The sequence below is a fragment of the Protopterus annectens genome, chromosome 13.part0 (genome assembly GCF_019279795.1).
Source record: "Protopterus annectens isolate FY-2018-M chromosome 13.part0, PAN1.0, whole genome shotgun sequence".
Taxonomy (NCBI): Eukaryota; Metazoa; Chordata; order Ceratodontiformes; family Protopteridae; genus Protopterus; species Protopterus annectens.
In genome coordinates, this window is record NC_056747.1 from 397994616 (window position 1) to 398018727 (window position 24112).

At 41.9% G+C, this 24112-nt stretch overlaps 1 protein-coding gene across 2 annotated transcripts in view; it reads left to right on the plus strand.

The window, feature by feature from the left end:
- The window catches only part of ATCAY (ATCAY kinesin light chain interacting caytaxin), a 644371-nt gene that overhangs the window by 320894 nt on the left and 299365 nt on the right, over positions 1-24112 (plus strand). For both annotated transcript variants that reach the window (XM_044054019.1, XM_044054020.1), the window contains one exon: positions 13319-13365. In XM_044054019.1, the coding sequence (XP_043909954.1) occupies positions 13319-13365 (47 nt within the window). The remainder of the gene's footprint in view (positions 1-13318; positions 13366-24112) is intronic.

Consider the following 24112-nt stretch of genomic DNA (forward strand, 5'->3'; position numbering starts at 1 on the left):
CTGTCCATGAGAATGGTGAGTCCCTACTAGGGAACACTACTAAGCTATTGTATATAATCACTTTGTTTTTATAATTGTTTGCTAACTTCTGTGTAATCTATGTAAGTTTGTCTATGTGGAGCTTTTCTTCCCGGGCCTCCGCTGAAAATGGACATGTATCCAGTCGGACTGTCCCGGCAAACAAATGTAAAATAAATAAATACATTTTGCACTTCTGAATCCAAAGTCAATTTGCTCAGTCTAGCCCTGGATGCCCACACACACAAAAAATAAATAAAACAATAATTTGCTAAGTCTTTCTGACATACTTCCTTTTAACTTGTTTGAATCAGCTGTTCTGTTTCATATTGTCCATTTATGTTGTTGTGTATGACAGTGGCATGTTGATACATTTTGGTTTATTATTGTTTTCTGTTAACAGTATTGGCATTACATCCAGTGTTTCTTATCCTTTGACTGGGGAAGGGAAGAGTTGACATTAACCCCTGCACAATCTGTCTAACTGCAAAAGTATGTCAGATGTTACACTGTAACCTTTAATGATGCACACTGCCTTGCTTTCTTAACATGGTTTTAGCTTGGCCATTGAAGAATTGGTGTCCTTCCTTTGGTTGACTTGGTAATGTAGTGATGGCAGTAGTCCAGACCACAACAGGGACCACCTAATATCATTTTGTCTCTATCTGACTTGGTAATGCAGTGATGACAGTAGTCCACACAACAGTGACCACCTGATATCCTTATGTGCATTATCCCATAGTGAATGCACAGGCAGCATCCCTTGTGATATTCCCTAAGATTCCCTAACGTGCCACTTCGCGGATCACGGTGTGCAGATCATGGTAGGAAGGTAAAGGAAATAAGCCACAAATCAAGGTAAATTATATGACGAAGAGGAAAGCTTCCAAATGTGTTATAGAGCTGAGGCTCAAGAGTATGGCGTGTAAAATAATTTGGTGATAATTTTCTTCCAAAAAATGTACAAGGATAGAGACATTATGCAAGTAATGAAAGTAACTGGGAAAAGAAGCAGATGAAGAATCTAGAAAAAGATCACAGAAGTACTAAAAAAGCAAGTGCTATAAAATGTGTGTATATATCCATATGTATATATGTATATCTATCTGTCTGTATGTATACACACGCGCGCGAGGGAATGGCACACTGTAGTTTAGGCATCAAGAAGGATTCATTTAAAAATTGATGGGTGGGCTACTGAGTTTGTATTTGTACAGGAAGATGTGGGTGCTCAAGGGTGCTTATGCTCTACATTTCAGTTTGGGAATGTATGACTTTAATTACTCCTTTTCTGCACCTGCTATTGCATGACATTTGAAGTTTCAACTGATTTATTTATAAAACAAAACAGCAGTTTGCAGTGGCTAACAATTATTGTAAAACATTAAATGTAGCAAATAATGAAGTACTGTAAGTAAATCAGACAGTTAAATCAGCAAGCTGGAATGCCAAGGGGGAGTGGAACTGCGTAAAAATTGTAGATGTGTGAGGATTCTTTTCAGGGGAAATTCTCAAAAAGCTGCATAATACGTAAATGCAAAAAGAAATACATTTCAGAATTATAGTACAGTGACAGGAAAATGTCTGCATCTATCTTTACAAAACAATCTAAATGTTGTACCTGGAGACAACTCTTTATATGTCATCTCTATAACCAGATGGCAGGCTTTAAAAAAGCAGAAATACAGATCATATAATTCCTCTAGATCACAATCCAATTAAATTGTCCTCACAAACATGCACAGCTTCTTATTTGGAAATTCATCCTAATTCCAAACACTGACCATAATCTTATTTTATTGAGGAATTAAAGATTTAGACATTTTTAGTAAAAATGTGACTCTGATGGCATTTGGGACTAGTTAGAATTTAGGGTATTTATTTAAAATAGTTAGAGTTTGGAAGCCTGTACATTTTTATCAAATTATGACCACTGGCATCCATTTCCAAACAGCATTATTATTATTATTTTGTTATTTATTATTTGACATGTGTTGACCGGGTTAGTCCGACTGAGCCAAAGCCCTTTTCAGAGGAGGCCCGGGGAGAAAAGCACCACACCAGTAGTACAAACATACATAATAGTAAAATCAGTAATACATACAGAAAAGTAAAATCAAAGATACAGTATGATATAAAAGAATTAGATAAAAATGAAATACATTAGTTACACATAACAGATTATATACAAACTTATAGCATTACTCTGAAGCTGTTGTTTATAATGCAGAACATTGTGTAAAACCAACTTCATGGTTCTGAAATAGGTTCATGGGTGTTCATTAGGTTAACAACCACAGGGGCTTTATTAAGCATAGCCATGCATCCCAAATCTCTGACAAGTTGTGGTACCCTTGATAAGTATAAGCAGGGGCTTGGAAGATGAAACATTTACAAGCAGGGGCTTGGAACTTGAACCATTTGCAGGTTGCCTGTGTGTTTATTAGAGACATAGGTGCCAAGTTAGGGACAAATGTCCTGTTTCCCATCAAGTTGTCCAAGTTACACTTGAAATGGATTAGGGAGAAACTCTGCTTCACATTGATGGGGAGCCTGTTCCAGAGATGAGGTAGTCTCTGAGATACATACCTGTCTCTCCAGCAGGTCCTATTTATATCACAGGCAAGGTTTAAGGCTTTAGAATACATAATTCTGGTGCTGTTTGTTTTGCTGATATGCAGGAGATTCATCAGAGTGGGGTCTGACAATGCCTTGGATGCCAGGCATAGATCTCCTCTCAATAGCATGTAGGAGACAGAACATTGGGATAGGGCATTGAGGAGGTCTGCATAGGTCATTTTACTTACACTCTGTATTCTTTTAGTGAGGAACCTCTGTGGACATTCCAGTTGTTGGATATGCCTAGTTAGGTACATATCAAAGGGGGCATTGTCCTCAAGGATAGGTCTAATGAATGCCGAATACAGTGGAGCAATGACTTCCTTGGACCTAGATGCCATACCTTTGTTTATAAGTTGCGCATCATAGAGTGATCTCCTCATTACTGCAGACACATGATGGTCAAAGGCTAAATTACTATGTGTGTCCCCAACTCCCTAACTACTGGATCAGCTCTAAGGGGTATGTTGTCAATATGACAGTTACCAGATGTGGATGACTTCCCAAAGGATACTATTATGAATTTATTTGCATTTAGTTTTAGTCCATGGCTCTGACACCATTTGTTTGTCTCTGTCAGCCTTTCCTGGAAAAAAATTGTGTCAGTGTGGGATTCAATGACCGCTCCTTATTTGCAATCATCTGCAGATTTAATCAGCCAGAGACCACTGACATTGGCCTTGACTTCAGAGAACTAAATGCCAAAAAGGAGTGGTCCAAGGACTGATCCCTGAGGGATTCCACTTGTGACTGGCCTCTTTGCAGAAGTGGACTCACCAGTTTTAACTTCCTGGGTCCTGTCTGTTCACTGGGTGACATATGGATTTGTACCTAACCTCTTAAGTTTGTCAGTAATGCCCAAATGGGATAGTGTGTCAAATGCCTTGGCCAGGTCAAGGTAGGCAGTGTGACTCTTTTTGCCCTCATCCATTGCTTTGGTGACCTTCTCAAAGAAGTCCACCAGGTTGAGTAGGCATGACCTGCCCTTGATGAAATCAGACTGGGTTGGGTCCAGTGTCTGGAGGTTTACTATATCATTACTGATCATTTCTATAATTCCTTCCATGGCTTTGCATATCAGACTAGTGAGACTTATGGGTCTGTAGTTTCCAGGGTCTGTAGATGGTCCAGCTTTGTGCAGAGGGATGACTGTTGCTGTTCTCCATTCATGAGGTATGAAACCTGTTTGGAGGCTACAGTTAAATAGCAGTTCCAGAAGGTCTGATAAGCCATGTTTCATAGTATTTAGAAGACATCTTGGGATATTGTCAGGGCCCATTGATGCAGTGTTCTTGGCCTTAAAGAGAGCACTAAGGACCTGCTCTCTAGTGATAGCAGGAAGAGTAATATTTGATGGCATTTTCTGAGGGAAGGTTGAGCAGGAGACAGAGGTAAAGCTGGAGCTGAATTTATCAACAAGGAGGTTTGCTATATATTTTGGCTCAGTATAGGTAGCTGCATTTACAATGAGCTCTGCAACAACTGTCTATTACCTTTGAAGTTTTGGACATAACTAAAGAATGCCTTGTGGTTGTCCTTGGCCTAGGAGGCCAAATTTACCTCAAATTTGGCTTTTGTGGACTTTATTTGTTCTCTGAGTTGTTTGTTTAGTTTAATGAGCGTGCCTTTGTCCTGCTGGGTGTTACATCTCATATTTTTTGTCATGATGTTCTTCCTTCTGTTATATAGCCTACTGATGTGATTCCACCAGGGTGGCTTGTATTTTTTGAGTTAGTTCTGTCCTTGTTCCTGTGGGTACAACTGCCTCTATGCAGCTATTAACATGCTTGTATAGGGTTTCTGTGAACAGTTCTGCATGGGCAGCAGTGTTCTCAGGGTTTATGGGGGCTTCACATTTTGCCAGGTTTTCACTTAATAGCAGGAAGTTAACCTTAGAGTAGTTCCTGAATATTTCAGGGTTAGTTGGGGGTCTAGGCTTTAGTTTTACTTCAATTTGTGGTCAGACCTTACCAGAGAAGACATTACACTAGGGGGTGTGTAGCACTCTCCCATATTAGTGAGAAACAAATCCAGTATGTTTGCACCCCTGGTTGGTGTATTGACACTCATGTCCACGGAGTTTGTGTTTACAAAATCCTGGAATCTCTGTGCCTGTACATTTGGTGTCGTATATGATTCCCAGTTAATACCAGGGTAATTAAAGTCACCCATGAATATTGTATTTGGCTGGATAGTGAGTGTTTCCAATAAGTTTAAATACATGGTATGGGCTTCCTGGTTCATAGAGGGGGGACCTACAGCTTGCAGGAAAGTGGTACTGGATTTTGCCTATGGTAATTTGAACATAGAATAGCTCAAGTGCATTGTCCTGTTTGACCAGCCTTGAGAATATTTATTTTTGATGTAAATCAAGACACCTCCACCTTTAGTCCCTGCCTGTATAGTAGTTGGCCTAAATACATGGAAGGCATTATAATCTTGCACTGTTAGTGTGCTCTCTGCGGCTTTCAACTATGTCTCAGTGACCACACAGACATCACCATTCTTTAGATAAATATGTGTTTATGGAAATTACCAACTGATTCACAGCATGTCCTTTTGCCTAATATCTGAAATATGGATGTTAAGTTGTCAATCTCGCCTTCATTCTTGCTTGATGGGTTTGGAGCCGATCCTCGGCTCCCTCGTCGGCACTTGCTAAGCTCTAGTCACTTTTACCAGCCTCGAGGCAGCCCCATATCCCATGATGCAAGGCTAGTACCCAGATCTCGCTTGTCAGCTGATGAGGATGAGGTCCTCCTTTACCTGGTAAGGATTTGCTTGATTTGCTATTTAGCCCCTTTAACAAAAACCCTTTAAACCTTTTTTTTTAGTTTTAAACCTTTCTTAGTTTTAAATTCTCTGTCTCTTCTTATTTTTGTTTTTTATTTCACTTTAGTCATCCCCGTTACCCGTTAGGTGTGTGTGTGTAGGTTGTCATTGTGTTATATTTTTTTATTTAATTTAATTTCGACTTTTGTGTGGTGTTGTTTTTACACCATGTCTAAAAGGGTCTCTTATGTTAAAAGTGCGTGCTGTCAGAAAATGTCTCTGTGTGACGGGTCACACCTCTTGCCTGTCTTGCCTGGGGCCTCTTCACCTGCAGGACTCCTGTGTTATATGTCATCTCTTTCAGCCAGAGTCAGCTGCAGGAGAATTCATAAGTTGATCTTTAGGTTTCTGGGCCTTTAGGGCTCTTGGCTCGCTCCAATCCAAGCATCCGGCAGGCTTCGTGTCCGCCAAGGCGGCCTCGGCCCCACTGCTTCTGAGTTCCTCTCGCCAGGCTTGGAGCCATCTCTGGCTTATCGGGATTCTGACCATTTGACAACTAACCGATGGCCGTTCGACCCTCCGATGTCGGGTGGATTCGGGTTCGGGAATCGATGCCATGTGGTTGTTTCGACGACCATGTGGCTCAGGGGTTCGGTTAATCGCTATTTTGGCACTGCGCGTCGCTCTTGAGCGCTGCGACGACGGCCTGTCGGTGGCTGTATCTTGTCGGCTCGACCTCCGATAAAGTTGGTTACCGACATGGCTCTTAATAAAGAGGTCCGGGTCTCCCCTCACTTGGAGCCGAGGTTCCGGGCTCCGCTTCAGAGGAAGCAGGCCGCGCTTCACATACTCCCAGCTTCAAGACCATCCAGGCTGACCAGGTCTGTAGAGTGCAAAGTAGATGACCATCTCTCAAGGAGTGCCCAAATGTCTGCAGGTGATTGCTCAAGAGACGTCAGTGGTCTTACAACCATTGCAGTTGATCCTTCAACTCTACCCCAGAGCTTGAGCAGTCTTCGACGGCTTCTGTGCCTTCTGCCAGGGTAGGTCCTCCCTTCTTCTCCTTCAGGCCACGGCTTGGAGGCCTCTTCGAGACCTTCCTCCTTGGGATTCGTGGCCGGCCTTCCTTCTCTTCCTTGAGGGGTGAGGGCACGGACCTTGTCCTGAACCTCTAGAGGGATGGCCTCGCCGGCTCCCGCTCGTCCTCCTTCTGGGGTGAGCTTCCCTTCCCCTGGGTGGGACCCTCGGTTCCTTGGAGGAACGGGTTGGTGGACTCGATGTGGAGAGGGGAGCATTCGAGGTGATTTCTGGTCCCTTTCTGGAGGTCTCTCAGCACGTGGTTCTCTCGGCTCCTCCTCTTATAGTGCCTGTTGACCTCTCCAGTACTTCTCTTGCTACAGGACCCCACTTCCCTTTTCTTGGTTTCCCATCCTCGATATCCTCCTCAGGACATCTCTCCTGATGTCTTGGGAGATCCTCCTGAGAAGAGGACCTGTAGATTATCCCTTATGCATTTAGAGAAACATGTAGACTCCCAGATACTGACTTAGATGAGCTACCTAGGATCCCTACTCAGATCTAGAGATGTTCCCCTTTCTGTGACTCTCTCTATGAGTTTAGACACTGACTTAACTGAGAAAGGAATAACTCCACCTCCTCTCCCTCTGAGTCACCTTCAGGCTGCCTAGAATTCGGTTGGATCCTCCACCTCTGGGCTCCTCCCCCCTCTGCCCTTATGAGCTTTATTGCACCTAGAGCCCATTGTGGTAGAGCCAGTCCCTAGGAGGCCTTCAAGGGCTATTACTGCTTTTTGGACTGCCAATTGAACTAAAGGTGTCCCCTCAAGGGATGCCATGGTGGCTGCCCTAGGAGGCTCTGAACTTGTAGAATGGACCTTGCTCCGTCCATCCTCCTAATAAGGACCTAAGGACCTGATGCTATGGTTGTAAGTGCCACCTTTTTGGAGCTTTGCCTTTGCTTTTATCGCTGAATTACCATGTCACTTCACCAGACTCCAAACCATGGGAGGAAGGAGTTAAAGATGTTGTACAGGATCCCAAGCATGCAGGAGCTCAGAAAGAAATTGCTTCAGAACAGCTGGAACCCTAAAAACATTGCAAAAGGAGCCCATGCTAATATGCGGGTATGCCTCTGTGCTGCGTAGGGCCGCGAAAATCAGGTGCGGTTTCTAGATCGCCAATTCTGCGGCTGCTATGGATCAGCTCAGATTGGGTATGCCTGATGGAGTTCTCCCTTTGAAAGGTCAGCTTTGGTTCTTGGCCCCTCAAGTGAAGGCCTCTTTGACCAGGTGTGAGCAGGACGACAAGATTCCTTTTAGGTCAGAGTTTTCCGCTTCAGCCACCCTTGGCCCCCCAAGTGAAAGGACAGAAGGACCAGGTGTAGCAGTCCTCAAAAAATCCCAAGGAAGCACGCCGTTTCATCGGTCAGCTTCTTACCCTAGAGGCACAGGGGGACAGCTCAACAAACGCCTTGTCCGGCCCTCCTCCAAAACAGAGGGGTCAGAGAGCCACACGACAGGCCAGCTCTACTCCCCTGAGCCCTTGTCTTCCTCCTGACCTCCTGGAGAGGGTACAGGAAGATTATCCGGGTACCCAATTCCCTCATCCTCCCTCAGCCCTTTCAGATGGGTACCAGAGAGATTATCTGTCCCTACATGGAAAAAGTCGAGGAATATCCTTTCACCCCTCAAATTCCCTCCACCCCTCACTCAACACAGATAGGGAAATTGCAGAGTTAGAAAAGGTTGGCATTATTCCTCAAGCCGACTGTCCAGTTACAACAGACCATTCAGAGCCAGAATCTACTCAAGGTTAAATCAATTCCCAAGTTCTGGGAGACTGGAAACTAATATTGCTCTTCAGAGACTCAACAAGTCAACAAGGAAGACAAGATTCCTGGAATGGTCCACATCTTCCTGTCTGGTCACTCAAGAGACAATTCTGCCCTTGAATCTCCTCATCTTCACTCAGTCATCAAATCACATCAAAATTCACAGACGCCTCCTCAGTCAATTTCTGCTTTCTGGCTGGGGTCCACAACTGACCAGTTCAATAGATCTTCAGTTTTGATCTCACTACAGCCGGTCGCACTATCACCACCAGCATTCACCGCCGGCTGGCCACCTGAGACAAGGTAAATTCCAGGTGTTTCTTGACCGACTTCTGGCTCCCTTCCAGCGTCTTACTCATTGTCAGCAGTCAGGTCACAGGATTACACAAACGCCAGGGATTCTGCGGTGGTTTCTATCTCAATGCATCAAAGTCATCCTGCCAGCCCTGCCAGTCTATTAGGCAAACAGGCTAAACTTAAGGCCTGTTCAGATGTCTTTTACCCTTACAGATCAAAGAGTTTCAATTATATCGCAAATGCCAGTCACATTCTAGCTAACAAGTAAGTACAATGGTTCACAACAGTAAAGGTATACCCAACAAATGGCTGCGCCATTTGTTCCTGGCTCCCTGGTTCGCCTTCACTTGCTCTCTTCAGCCGATGCTGTTCATGGTCAGTGGTCGTACTAACAACTTTCACACGGCCATCAGATTCTGTGACTGTCACTTGCAAAGATCATCTTGGCTTGGTGGACTGCATATCTCCCCAGGTTCACTGAAGGCAGACATCTTCACCCCCATGTCTGTAGCCACTGTCACCATGTGCGGTGGGCTCCTCGATCGGGTGGGGGTCATTATCAGCAGTGGGGTTCATGGGACACTGGCAGCCGCTCGAGTACCAGTGGCAAGTAAATGGATTGGAGATGAGAGCGTCCTTTTAACGCTGTAAGGCCTTCAACCACTTTGGGACCCACAACTGTAGTCCACACATGTAGCAATATAAATCCCTGGTATACCAACAAACAGGGCGGAACCTGCAAGCAAAGCTCGACTTCTGCCAATGACTAATCTCCTCTCAAGGCTCCTCTCATCGTCCAGATTATAGTGGCGATAATGTCATTGTCCCCACATTGTAGCGACAGATTGAGCAACAGCCCAGACTATGGGCTCTTCGAGTCTTCTCTCACCTCATCTATAGCGAAGGGATTTTTCTGAAAAAAGCAACCCATGTTGTGATCTTTTTGCTACTCCCCAAAACAGATGCCTCCCAGATGGTCTCTTCTTCCTCTTCCAGGCCAAATATATCTCTCTCTTCCCAGCTTCAGCCCCAGGGTGATCTTTTATCCCTCCCCTCCATTTCCTCTGATCCCCGCTATCCTCTCTCTTGCTCCTTTGATTTCCAAAATTGATTCTCCTCTGACTACTGCCTGTTGAGAGATGGTTCTTTTCGTCACCTGGGCCCCCTTTTCCAGGCATTTGCATCTGACAGAAAGCCACCTCTTTGATTCACAATAATCGGCCATTGCTCCTCAGTGGCCTCTTTCTCTCATCCTCCAATGGTGGTTCCTCTCCCACTTTTCTCCTTAGCTCTGGACTGGACCCAGTCTTCCCCAGGGTGAGACTTCAGTAGCTTCACTAACCCACCTACCCTTCTTAGAAACACAAGCAAATGGAAACGTTTCTCTTATTGGGCTAAGGCTAAGAATCTTGACTTTCCCCTGTAGAGGCCAGGCAGTTCTGACTTCTTAGTCCTTGTTTTTCATGGTGGCTCCTTCTTTCCACAGTCAGAGTTCACTGGCTGCTATCTCGAACTTTCATGAAGTGGAATTGTAGATCACAATATTATGTCCCATATAGGAAGATTTTCCTTCTTCTTAGGAACAGTGGCTCTAAAGCCTCTCCAATCAATCCTCCCCTCTCAGTGGCTTCTAAATTTAGTGAGATGATCCTTAGGCTCTCCTTTTTCTCGCTGTTGCTTTGACTGTTCCCTGAAATTTAAGGCTGGACTTGTGAATAATCCTCCTTCTTGGACACGGCCAGATAAGCGAACCAACCTCATGCCTCTATCGGTCAGCTAATTTCTCCATTTGGTTTTCTTCTTTTTCACAAAGAATCGAAATCATCCTAAACTAATCCTAATAAAGCGCCTGGCTTCAAAGACCAATTTGAATCAATCCATTGAAGAGTGTATTTTTTTCAAACTACATTTACATTATCTAACAAAGACTACATTTTGTCGTGATGTCCAATCACACCATATTAATTTGACAGAATAAATTGAATTTGTAAAATCTTTCCGGTTTTTTGTTTTTGCCTTCACTAATGCAAGAAAGGCCTTCCTGTCTCCAAAAGCCACCTTTGTCTAGATTTGGACTCTCACGTCTCTAAAATTTATCTGCTCAAACCTCTTCCTATGTGCTCAAAACCTAAACCACATTCAACTAGGAGCTTAGCTACTTCCTTCAGACACTATTTCGAAAGACACTTGCTGTGCAGCGCCACTATGTGCAATTCTCATACTTTTGTTTCCTTACTTTTATTAATTATTTGCCAGGGACTTTGCTAGTTTACTTCCTACAGTTCCAAGAGTCGTGCAGAGCCACCCAGGATAGACAGCTCATACTTCGCTGGGTCCCATCAAGCAGACGAAACATCAAGCTGACAACTTAACATTAAGACAACATGTATGTTGAGTCTGTTCCCATGTTAGCATATTTCCTTTTGTTTGTTGGGTAGGATGAGTCAAGAGAGAAGTGTGTTTTTATGAGTGATCTTCAAGAAAACAGAGGTACAATAGACTCCACAGTTAGTATAGTATTGGTGCAACTACAGCCAAACAAATCAGAGCAAGTGTAGATGTTAGAAATTACTAGGAAACATTAAGGATTACAGTGACAGTGACAGCTGAATGTTAGGGAAGAGAAAGTTCATTTAAACATGGCTTGACTTAATCCCAGTTGTAACACTGTGATGAAGAGGAAGGGAATGAGGAAGGCAAGATGTTGCAGTTTTTCCAAAGAAATGCTGACAGGGTTGGAGTGCAATGGAGAAACATTCAGTGGACTATAGAGAGGGAAACACCAGGAGAGCAGTAAAAGTAGAATTTAATCTGAGTTGTAGGACAGTATCTTTCTGAAGAAGAAGATCTGTGCTAAACTAAGGAATCTCAGACGATCATGCCTTTGTGGTTAGTATTTACACTCTGGCAAGGCTAAGGGATGATGTGATAGGCCTCACACATAAACTAGGCTCGCACCTTTTCTACAAGCTGGAGGACTAAAAAGGTTAAGCTCTTCACACTAAGATTTTAGACTTAAATTTTTGTTAGTAAGAACTCCAACTGGATGTTACACTGTGCAGATCTGATAGGCCTGACAGTGGCAGAAAGTAAGGGGGAACCACAACAGCATTCCACTCTCCTCTCAGAAGGGTAAATACATCCAAAATGAACCATAAAACAAACACCAGTGAGGTGCATGAGAAATATGAGTCTGAAGGATAGGTGGAATGTTTGTACATATGAAAAGGCTGAAGGAGAGTGCAAGTTATGACAGTGCAATCTGATGCTACAGTCTGTATGCATTCTTACACTCAGGATGTAGTGTCTTGTTAATGCTTTGCAGGTGACTGTGGGTGATTCCTGTATATACTATGGAAGTAACAGGCTTCATGTCGACATCACAATCTGTCAGGATAAGAGGATGGTGGGTAATGTGTAGAGTTCAGATTTAGAGCTACAAAGCAGGGTCTGAGACTTGAACGTATGTATTTAAGGACAATGGACTGTGATCCAGTTCTTAACAGAAGAGAACGTATTACAGATAGCCACATTCACATTACAGATGAAATTGCAATTATCTTCTTCTTTCAGCTTTTGCTGGTTAGGGTCGTAACAGTGGAACAACAGTCTGCAGAACGATTGTCAGTGGGGTTTTACGGTATAGAGTTCCCAGCCCAGCGCCCAACCTTCCACAGAAGGCACACACATGCACACACTCACACCTAGGGCCAATTTAGAGTGTCCAATCCACCTACAGCATGTCTTTGGGATGTGGGAGGAAACCGAAGCACCTGGAGGAAACTCACGCAACCACAGAAGGCACCCCAGCCAAGAATCAAACCAGGGAACCTCTTGCTGTGAGGTGGCAATGCTAACCACTGCACTACCATGGCCAGATGGAATTCCATTTATAATGTTTGGAATACAATAGTGCAGAATGTTGGTTAGTGGATTGACAGTTTTTAATACTATATAGAGTAAGAATAGTGTGCCAATGATGCTCCCTTGAGTGGTAGCTGTTCTGATGTGAATGGAAAGAACTTACTTGACTTCATATGTTTAGAGAGAGGCAGTTTGTAGACCACTTTACTGCAGACCTTTTTGGGTGTCTTCAAAGCAGGAGGCCCTAATTTTCAGAAAAATAAATATGCTGTAAGAAAACTCTATTGCATGTTGCTTTTAACATTGCTTGTAAAAGTCTGTGGTACCAGGCATGTGCTCTAGCTCTTGAAAAGCTGTATTGTACATGAAGGACAATGTTCTGCTTAAAAAGCCATACACAACACAACACAACACAATATTTTGAGAACCTCAGAGTGGCTTGGAAGGATATAGTAAAAGGCTAATACACTGTCCCTTTTCTTTTTCAACAGGTTTAATTAGGGTATAGTTTTAGACAGTAGGGATGCCAACAAAAATTGAGAGGATAAACAATTTAATAGCCTGGAAAGCATTGTTATTTACAATTATTTTCAGAATTCAGGCTCTATCATGTGCTTTTGCACAGACTCAGACAGACAAGTCAGGGAGCTGCCTCAAGATACCTTTTGAGTGGAGGCAATAAAAGTGAAAACAAATAATATATTGAGATTACTGGGCATAAGACGGGCCATGAAAAGAACAAAGTACTAGTGACTGAGGCAACAAAGGCTTCTGCTTACTGAAGGGTTGTGGCAGATGCCTCCAAGCCAAAGAAGAACTTTACATAAGACTTGTATCTGCTTGACTCCTCATTGGTCTCAGCAATGAGTAATTGTGCAAATTTGCTTTTGTCTTGCAGGCCCCTCCCAGAAGACACAGGAATGGCAGACGAGGATAGCAAAGCATGTAAGTAAGACACTTTGTATTTTAATTTATATTTGTATTGCGCATGAAACTTGCTATATGTGATATTGCCCGAATGATTACTGACAGTTTCAAAAATAAGACAATAACATCTCATGCAAAAGATCAAAGTGTACTTCCATTATCTCAGCAAAATTGTAGAATCTCACTGTTATTTTTAAATTTAGATGAACCCTAATTTTTGGAGAGGGACACGGGTCAGTGTTTAATAAGAATCTTTCCTTCAACCCTCCCACTAATAATTTCCATCTTAGTAAAATCCTTATGTGTTGTGGGAAATTTCATTACCTACTTTTATTTCTAATAATAATGGTTATTTATTACTTAGCATGGATTAGTTATATCTTATTACAAGTTCATATGTAGTTAGTAGGAATACGGTCCAGGAGACCAATAAGAAGCTTAGCCGGGTCTCTCATTTCCCCCAGAGCACTGTCTAGTTAAGTGACTTGCTCAGTGTTATTCAGTAGACAAAGGGAGGCTGAGGGACTCAGTCCATGTAACACACAGGAACTAGTTTGTTAACAGTTCATAACCTTAATCCTCTGCACTAACTGCTAGGTAGTTTATTAGTTTGTTATGTCCAGAAGGTATTACTTAAAACAATAAACCCTCACTGATTCTCCAGTACAATTGTGAGGCACTTAACATATGGGATATACAGCAACATGCTGTAGCTACCATATTATTAAAGGATCTCTGTGTGAAAAACAAAAAATGTGTATATTTTCTCTGTGGGAAAACAAAAAATGTGTATATTTTATCTTGTTTTGATGTTTGGCACAGTTCAAAACTTTCTGCAGTTTGTTAAATAGTTACTAAGAACATTTTATTTTGTTTTAACCATAAATAACCTGAATGCATGCTGCATCTCCAGAATATTAGAATAAAATGCCTTACTTTCTCTTGCAGCTTGTTTTTCCATTCACTATACATGTCACTACTCAGAATAAGTACTTACTTTCAGAATCTTCAGTTATAATGTCACCATTTTACCAAAGACTCTGACAGACTTGTGCTCTTTTACATGTAATGTAATGAGCCCTTTCTTTCAGATGTAGAAACTACTTACATTAAACTGTCTTTTTAAGAATTAGGATTCATTATCTCGATTAAATACTTGTGCAATTCATGCTGTTCATTCTTCATACTCACTCACGTGTGACCACACTGCCGTCTTTTTACAGTTATCTCTTTAATGAAAACTTGCAATTCTGCAGATTCAGTAGATTATGTCACAGTGGGAAGGAAGGGTGGTAGGGCTACAAATACCTTCCTATGTAGAATTATTTTGGGGAAATGTAATAAGCTATATGATCTGAGAGCCAGGGAGACAAATTCTTAAAGAAAATGTCACAGGATTTCATATGTGCACAATTATATATAGCCATATATAAATGATTTTGTAAGGATGAAATACACTCTGGGTCAAGGAAATGCTAATTTATAGTGCAGTTCTCTTTTAAGTGTTTGTGAATGTCTCAACCACCAGATAGGGTGGAATTTCCAAGCTTTCTTCATGGGAATACCACACACACTGACATTTGCTAAAATGTGGTATGCTCCCCTTCTCCATGTCATCTTAGTGTTTTCTATTCCTGATGGAGCCTTAACTGAATGGCCATAAATACATCTAATGGAGGACTAAATACAAGAGCAAACAGAAAGGATTTTCAGGCAACCTGAGAGCTAACATTAATATTCATTTGAAGGGGTAGAACTAAGGTCAGTTTATTTTCTGACAGACTTGCTGTTGAAACATAGCATTATGGCAGATACTGTAAGGATCTACTTGTCTTAGAATCAGACTCAGCTAGTACTGCATGCAGAATGAATACTTGTAGGTAAAGCAACAAAAATAAAGGTGGAATCTGAATGTTCAGACAAAGAAACAACTTGTCTCGGATTGAAAAGGAATCTAAGTGACAAGAGGAGCAGTTTAAGGGATCGGGGCCAACAGAAAGCTTGGATAAAGCTACAAAAGGCATGTAAAAGTTATGTACTTGATAGTTTTTTTGTGCTTGTCATGTGATAGTCACTCAAATATTTTGTACTGCTTTATCCTTGCAATGAGTGACAAACTGGAGTGAGGCTTGACACAGTTCTGCAGTGCTCTAAAGACATCCCAGAATATATGTCCTGACTTGTCTCCAATATACAATGTTGTAGCCAAACCATAATAAAACAGACTGTTGGGTAGATAGGATTTGTCAAGCAGCATTTTCTGGAATGTCCTAAAAAATATAACTGTGTAAGTAAATTTACCATAACAGTACATATTTGAATGATCACTGCTGCAGTAGCCTAAATTATATAGGTTATGTTCTGCCAATGAAATAACAGCCAGCCTGCTTCCAAAGCTTCACGTTAGATTCTGCTAGCCCAAACCAGTAGTCAGCTTGAGCTGAATTAACTAAAAGTCCAGTTTGGGTGCCAAGCCCTTCAGAGGTTTCATGCCAATAGTGAGAGGGAGGCTAAAGCCCTGAGAAGGACAATGCTAGGAATAATAATAATAATAATAATAATAATAATAATAATAATTGTAATAGTAGTAAATGTCTATACCCTGGCAGAAAAGCATCCAGAAACCAAGGGGGATGGAAGTATGGTGTGGCGACTGCAGCAGTAGTCATTTGAACAGCTACTGTTATGGTAAATTTACCCACACAACTGTACTACATTCATCATTTGATCACTACTGCAGTACTCTTAGCCGTGTGGGTAGATTACCATACCTTGGATAATCTAGGTGGGAGAAGGATGAGAGTCCAGGATAATCTGCAAGAAGGGTTCTAGCAAAGCCTGTCTTAGACTTGAAGAAGGAATCTAGTTTGTAGGGCTTTGGAAACGTATGTACAGAGAACCATGCTCCTGCTTCTAGTATACTTTTACAAAAAATCTCTTTCCTAAAAGTCAATGAAGAAGCAAAGGCCCTGGTAGAATGAGCCTTGACCCTGCCTGGAATAGTTTCCTTGTGTTGGGAGTAACAAAAAGTAATAATGTGAGACAATCATTTGGAAATAGTCTGTTTTGAAACCAGTTTCCTTTCTTCTTGCCTTCACAAGAAAAGAGTAACTGATTAGAACTTCTGAAAGATTTTACAAGATAGTACCTGAGTTGTCTGTGGATTCCAAGGTATCACATAACCTTTCGCCCTCATTTTTAGGTTCATAGGTAGGTACTAGGCTATTGGCCCTAGGGCCTATATAAACCTAGCCAAATGGTACCCTAGCTTTTGTCACTCAAAAAAATTATTTTCCTGTGCCCCTGTCAAGCAGAACCACAGAAGTGATACCCAGGGTGACTTTCCTATCTCCCATCCAATCATGAAGATTTTTCTTTCTAATGGGGAGCTTTGTTTGATATAGATAGGTAGTTTGTTCCAGAGTATGGGAAGTCTCTAGGACAGGAATCTATCCCTCCAGCATGTTCTGTTTATTGTGGTGACAAGATTTAGGTCCCTAGAGTGTGTAGCTCGGAAAGATTGGGATTTCTTTAAGTGGAGCATGTCCAACAGCTATGGGTTTGACACAGCTTTGTACATTAGTCAAAGATCGCCTCTGAGTAGGTGATATGCGATGGAGTAAAGCTGGAGTTTTTTGAGACAGTTTGCGTAGGGCATCTGTTTGAGGCTGGTAATCCTCTTTGTGAGGTATTTCTGCGGCCTTTCCAGTTGTTGTAGATGTCTTGTGAGGTACATACCAAAAGCGGCGTTGTACTCTTTAATGGGTCTAATGAGTGATGAGTAGAGAGGAACAATGACCTCTTTATTCCTAGATGAGAAACCTTTTGTGATGAGGTGTGCCACATAGAAGGATTTCCTGACTACTGTGGCGATGTGATTATCAAAGGAGAGACTACTGTCCACCTGTGTCCCAAGGTCTCTTATCACACTTTTGGTGTTAAGTAGACTACCGCCTATGCGGTTGTTCATGGGTACAGTGTTTTTATGAAAAGGGATGACAATGCACTTTTTGGCATTGAGCTTCAGGCCATGGCTTTGAAACCAGGCATCTATCTCAGTAAGGCCCTTTTGTATGATGTCCACATCATTAGGAGTTTTGATTATGGCTCCTAGTTTTCAGTCATTTGCGAACTTTGTTAGCCAAAGACCTTCTGTGTTAGCCTGTACTTCAGAGAAGTAGAAACCAAACAGGAGAGGACCCAGGACTGAACCCTGTGGTACTCCACTTGTCACTGGTCTGAAGTCAGATTTGGAGTCATTTGCGAACTTTGTTAGCCAAAGACCTTCTGTGTTAGCCTGTACTTCAGAGAAGTAGAAACCAAACAGGAGAGGACCCAGGACTGAACCCTGTGGTACTCCACTTGTCACTGGTCTGAAGTCAGATTTAGAGTCTGCTACTTTCACAGTGTGGGTTCTGTCCGTGAGCCAGTTGGCAACCCATCTTGTGACATAGGGATTTATACCTAGTTTAGTGAGCTTATCTAAAATTCCAAAGTGCGGGATGGTGTCAGAAGCCTTGGCGAGATCTAGATAAGCTGTGTGAACCACCTTACCCTCATCTATGGCTTTGGTGACTGCTTCAAAGAAGTCAATCAGGTCAATTTAGTGAGCTTATCTAAAATTCAAGAGTGGGGGATGGTGTTGAAAGCCTTGGCAAGATCGAGATAGGCTGTGTGTACCACCTTACTCTCTTGTACAGCTTTGGTGACCGCTTCAAAGAAGTCTATCAGGTTTAGGAGACATGATCTGCCTTTTACAAACCCGAACTGGGTAGGGTCCAGAGTTTGGAGATTACCAATGTCACCGTTTATAAGTTCCATGATGATACGTCCCATAGCCTTGCAGACCAGACTCATCAGGCTAATGGGCCAGTAGTTCCCAGGGTCCGTGGTGGCTCCCCCTTTGTGGAGTGGGATAACCATTGCTGTGTGCCATTCAGTAGGCACAAAGACTGAGGTGAGTCTATGATTGAACATGGTATTTAGGTGGGGTGCTAGTTTGTTCTGTAGTTTGTGTAGAATGCAGCCTGGGATGTTGTCAGGTCCCATGGATGCTGTGTTCTTGGCTTTGAAGAGTTTGTTTTTTTACTTCTGCAGCCATGATTATAGGAACATTGCATTCTTCCGGTATAGAGATGGGCCCTTTAGGGGGTAAGAGAGAGGTAAAGTTAGCACAGATCTGCCAGGATGTTGGCAATATCAGTTGGTTATGTATATTTAGTGCCATTGTGCTGTAACTCAGAGCAGATCTGAGTGCTGCCATTGAGATTCTTGACATAGCTATAGAATGCTTTGTGGTTGTCTTTAGAATCAGTGGCGATTTTGTTTTCATAACTAACTTTGGCGGATTTTATGAGGGATATCAGCTTCTTACTGAGGCTTACCAGGGAGTTCCTCCAATCATGGGATTTTACTCTTTTTTGCAAGTTTCTTTCTTCTGTTGTAGAGTTTGTTTATGGCAGGGAACCACCAGATTGGCTTCCTTTTTTTGAAGGATAGCATCTTGGTTCTGTTACGGATTGCATGATCCATGCACTCGTGTAAGTGCTTATAAAGTGCATTTGTATAGGATTCAGCAGTCATACCTCTATTGTCCGTCAGCATGGGTGTCGTGAAGTTTGCCACTTCTGTCTTAAGAAGCATGAAGTTGGCTTTGGAGAAATTTTTTATGGTGGTTTCCCTAATGGGGGGTGGGAGTGGGATGTGGATGTCTAGGGTGATTAGCTTGTGGTCGGAACTGACCTCTGGTGTGGAACACCGGTTGCCCATGTTGGTAATGACCAGGTCTAGGATATTGCTGCCCCTGGTGGGGATGTGGATAAGTTGATCCAAGGCATTGGAATTTATGAATTCCAGAAAACACTGAGCACAAGTGTTGGTACATGAGTAGTTTTCCCAGTTGATGGTGGGGTAGTTGAAATCACCCATTATTAGGGTGTTTGGTTGTACCCTAATATTTTCCAGTGTATTAAGAAATGAGGAGTGGGAATCCTGGGGCATGGTGGGGGATCTGTAGCAAGCTACAATTTGGATTGTGGTCTTGCCCAGAGTTAGTTGCACTTGGATAATCTTGGATGCGTTTTGCTGAGCAACTAGCCTGGAGGTGTGGGTATCCTTAATGAATATGGACACGCCTCTGCCTTTAGTGTTTCCATCCAAGTTAGGTGGCCGAAAGGTGTGGTATGAATTATTATTTGGTATTGCAGGGGTGCTCTCTGGAGCCTTGAACCAGGTCTCTGTCACTGCACAGATGTCGATGTTCTCCATTTTAAGGAGTGCCTCGAGTGAGTGCATTTTGAGGTTTAGACTTCTAGCATTGAGTAGCATCACCCTCAGATTTTGCTTGCTTGTACCAGTTACGGTGGTGAATTTGTCATTTGAACCTTGCCTAAAAAACGCACTATAGGGGTGGCAAGAGCCTTAGCCAGTATCCGGAATACCACGGCAACAGGTGCAGGCCATCTCTGGCAAAGCATCATGGTTTGTCAGTCATGTCATCCCAGGGAGACAGATACTGGATCCCCTTAGAATGACACCAGAAGCTTAGCCAATTGTTGAAGTCAGTCATTTTGTCCTTGTACTATGGTATCATTCTGGGTGATGGCAGGATGCTACTCAGGGCTAGGGTCATACCTGCCTGGGCTACAAGATCGGACAGCTCTTCCATGTCTCTTTTCATATAGTCCAGGGAGGTATGTCTCAGGTCATTCACACCAACATGGACAATGACAGAGTCATATTTGTACTTGTGGAGTAACCTGAGTGTGTGCATTATGTGGCAGATCCTGGCACACGACAGGCAGCTGACAGTAACTTTCTCCTTGTTTAACCTGGTGAGTGGAACATCAGTGTGCCTGACTATAGAGTCCCCTATGACTAGAGTGTTGGGTACATTGTTATGCCTTACGGGCTGTGGTTGAGTGGCACACTGAGTTTGTGGGCTATGTGTCATTTGGGTTGTGTTGGGGGGGTGGAGGTTGCTTGCGTTTCTGCTTTGGAGGTCCCTGTTGCTTGGGTAGACTTTTATCGAGAGCCTCCATGAATGTATGTGTGTGTTTTGTGTTTCTATGTGTGTATTTTGCTGATGTAGGTTTTGAGGAACTATGTGATGAGTGTGGTGTGGTGCAAGTGTTTACCTTCTCCTCTTGACTATCTAATCCAGTCTTGGGTGAAGAGAGCTTTGCTTCCAGTTTGGCTATATAAGTGCATCTCTCACAGGTTGTAGTGTTGGGTGGTAGGAGGAGAGGGTTGTCTGTATACATGAGGCAATTGATGCATCATCCCAAGATGCCCAGATTCATCAGGTAGACAGGAGAAAACACTGGGAGCTGACCCTTAGACATGCCTGGATGGGTGCTTATTTATTAAGTACTAAAAACTGTTTTCCTCTAGACAAGTGAGGAAAATTGAGTGATGTAGTAATTTGTAGCTTATTTAGTGCTTACAATGAGTTCTGAACAAGTGCTGAGCTCAAAGAAACAAATTTGAGTGCTAAAACTAAAAAACTGGCTAGTTCTAAGAAACAAAATAAAGCTAGAAGGCTTCCCTCCAGCACAGAAAGGCTTGGGAGCTCAGAAGCTTACAAACAGTCCTGGATACAGCAAATCTGTATTGGACTAGACGACTTACAGGAAAGGCAGGAAACAAGCTTAGAAATTTTTTTTTTTTGTAAAGTGGAAAGGGGAAAGGAGGAGCAGAAACTAAGTGGGTTGGCCTTCTCAAATGTTCTCCCTGGATTAGGTAGAATGAGGTAAAGACACTAGGCTGGGAGGAATGTCCCAGATCAAATTTACAGTAGGGGTGGGCAACTGCAAAGCCACCAAGTATAAAAACAGGATACCAATAGGGAGTGAGGGTGGGAAACAAAAATCAGAACAAACAAACCCAACCAGATGCTTAACAATTGTAGAAAATTTCTAGTTAATACTTTACACACAGTGAAACTAGTTAGAAAAGTATATGCAGACAATAAAAGTGCTATAAATAACTCGTAAAAATAAGCAAAAAAACAGGATTCTTAATAGGATGCCACCTTTCGTCGTGGCTAAAACCGGAGTAAAGCCACACCCCTCGCATCACCTGTAACCCCACCCATCCCACCCACATTTCTCCCATTTTGTGACATCAGGATGACATCACTTGGTGAAGAACGCCCTCTTTTTCTGTTCCTGCTGCCTGCTTTCAGCTGATTTACTATGCTTTTCTGTAAAAAAGCATAGTAAGTCAGACAATTTACAAACTCCAATAGTCTGTTTCCTTTTTGAAACAGAATACTGGAGTTTGTAAAGTGTTTTCCGGACTACTGGAGAATCAGTTTGATTTCCAGATAGTCAAGAAAAAAAATGGAGGGGTGGCAAACCTAATTCTTAATGTTATATATCACAGATCAGTTTGCTCAGTGCCCTTCCTCCGATTAGCTCGGTGTGAAATGGCAGATACACTCACAAGTTAACTTCTTAAGTAACAAAGTTGTTCTAGAAAAAAGACAGGGAGATGGATAGCTTGACTTAAAAGTAAACTCTTATACCACTTTAGGCATAACAGAAGGATCTGTTCCCAAAGAAACCATCTCTTTGTGAAAACTGATCTAGAGTTAACCCATCATAAGAGCTTGCAACTCAGATACTCTTCTTACAGATGTCAAAGCAATAAGTAAGACAGTTTTCTATGTCAAGAATCTGTAGTAACCCTGATAATGGAGCAAGAGTTAGCTTTTCTAACACAAAGTTAAGATTGCCAGGAAGAGGCTTGGCATGTAACACCACCGTTAAAAACATCTTCACAAAAGACTACCTGGAAAGAGGCAGATCCACAGGGAGAGATGCTGAAATGGCTGACAAATGAACCTTTATCAGTGTGTAAGGAAGGTCATAGGATAGTAACTCACACAAATAATACAAAACAAGAGAAATACTAGCCCTAAATGGATACTCATTATGGTGTAGACATCAACTTGAAAACCTTTTCAATTTGCTAATATATGATTTACTAGTAGCAGGTTTTGTTGCATCCATTAATACCTGTTGCAGACCCTCAGAAAAAAAGTTGCCTAAAAGGTATTAGGATCCTATTATCCAGGCACTCAGTTGCAGTTGTTTGGGGTTTGAATGCATCAAACACCCTTGTTTGCGCGGATGCTTGTAGTAATCATCCCTGGCCATTTCCAGAAGAAGGGAGAACTATGGTTGTGTGGACCAGAAGGGAGTCACCACAATGATCTTGGGGGACTCCTTCTAAGTCTACAGAGGTACACAGGATATTACTGGAAAGGATGGCAAAGCATGCAGAAACATTCCTGTCCAAGGAAAAGAAAAAGAAAAGAAATCTGTCTGCTAGGCCTTCTTGCATCAAGTCTTAGAGCAGAATTATTCCAATTAAATCTGACACCCTTGAAAAAGAAGATAACCCAAATGGTAAGGCAGAGAACTGCTAAAATGATCCAGACACATGAAACCTTAACAAACACCTGAAGAGAGGGTCACCTACCTGTGGCTGAAGCATAATGGCAGCCTGCTGCAGAAAAGGATGCATCTCAATCTTTTTCTTTTTGTGGCTGGAAGAAGGTACAGCTGAGGAACTGATAGTTTTATGGTTCGGCTGAAAAAGGAGTCTGATTCCCAGGAAATCTAAGCTACAGTACAGTAGAGAGTTGATTATCAGAATGTCGATTATCTGAAACGTCAATTATCCAAACCAGTCTGAATATGTCAACATTAAATGTATTCACTTGAGCATGTTTTTTGAGCTTGTAGCCAGCTTGTGTGTGAACAATATTCTTTATAGTCCACTGGAATCACTGAATGGTTGAAAAGTGTATTCCTGCATGCAGAAAAAACAAGATTTAATAAGTTTTTTTATCCAGTTCAATTATATGTTTGATTATCCGAACTACCCCTATGTCCCAATTAATTCAGATAATCGACTCTCTACTGTAGTTAGTAAAACAGGCTAGCTGTAAAAAAGTTACTTTTCCATGAAAAAAACACAGTAAAAATCATTTTGAATAGTTACCTCAGCCCTCAAAAATAAAACCATACCAGCTTCTCCACAGAAAATGTAGTTTTAAAAAAGTTATAACAACTTTTTATGACAAAATTAAAATGTGATGCTCTCATTTAAAAGTGAACAACAATCACATGAAAGTCAATAAAAGCACTTTTTTGGAGAGTTTAGTATTCAATAAATCAAGTTAAATATAAATATTTTAATAAAATAGTAAGTTTTCTATCACAAAAAATAAAGTGTAAGTTTTTTTTCTGAAGAGAACTCAATGGAACATATTGACCAACTGTTGATTCTCAAATATCCACACAGGAGAGCTCTTATCAGTGACAGGCTTGGCACCAAAACCTGACTTTCAGTCATCTCAACTTGAGTTAACTAACAGTTTAGGCATGTTGTGTCTATTTTTGAAAGACCACGTTTTTATGAAAAATAATAACGCATACAAAAATAGATTGTTGGGCAAGACTTATGGAAGTACATTGCCACACAAATTAGGAATATATTCAGTGTTGTGAGATTCAAGGGGAGAAAGATGGTAGTCTTTTCCATACCCATTCAGTGTTGTTGTAGTAGTAAGCTAAATGGTACTAATTAAATATTAATTGCTAAGTTGTACAATGGTTTCAGGAAATGAAATGCTGATTTTATGACAAACTGGTACAAGTTCAAGGGAAGATTCTTTATACAAATCTGACTGGGTTTACCAGTTTATTAAAGGCAGTAAATCTCTTGTAGCTATTCTTGTAATTGATGAGAATAC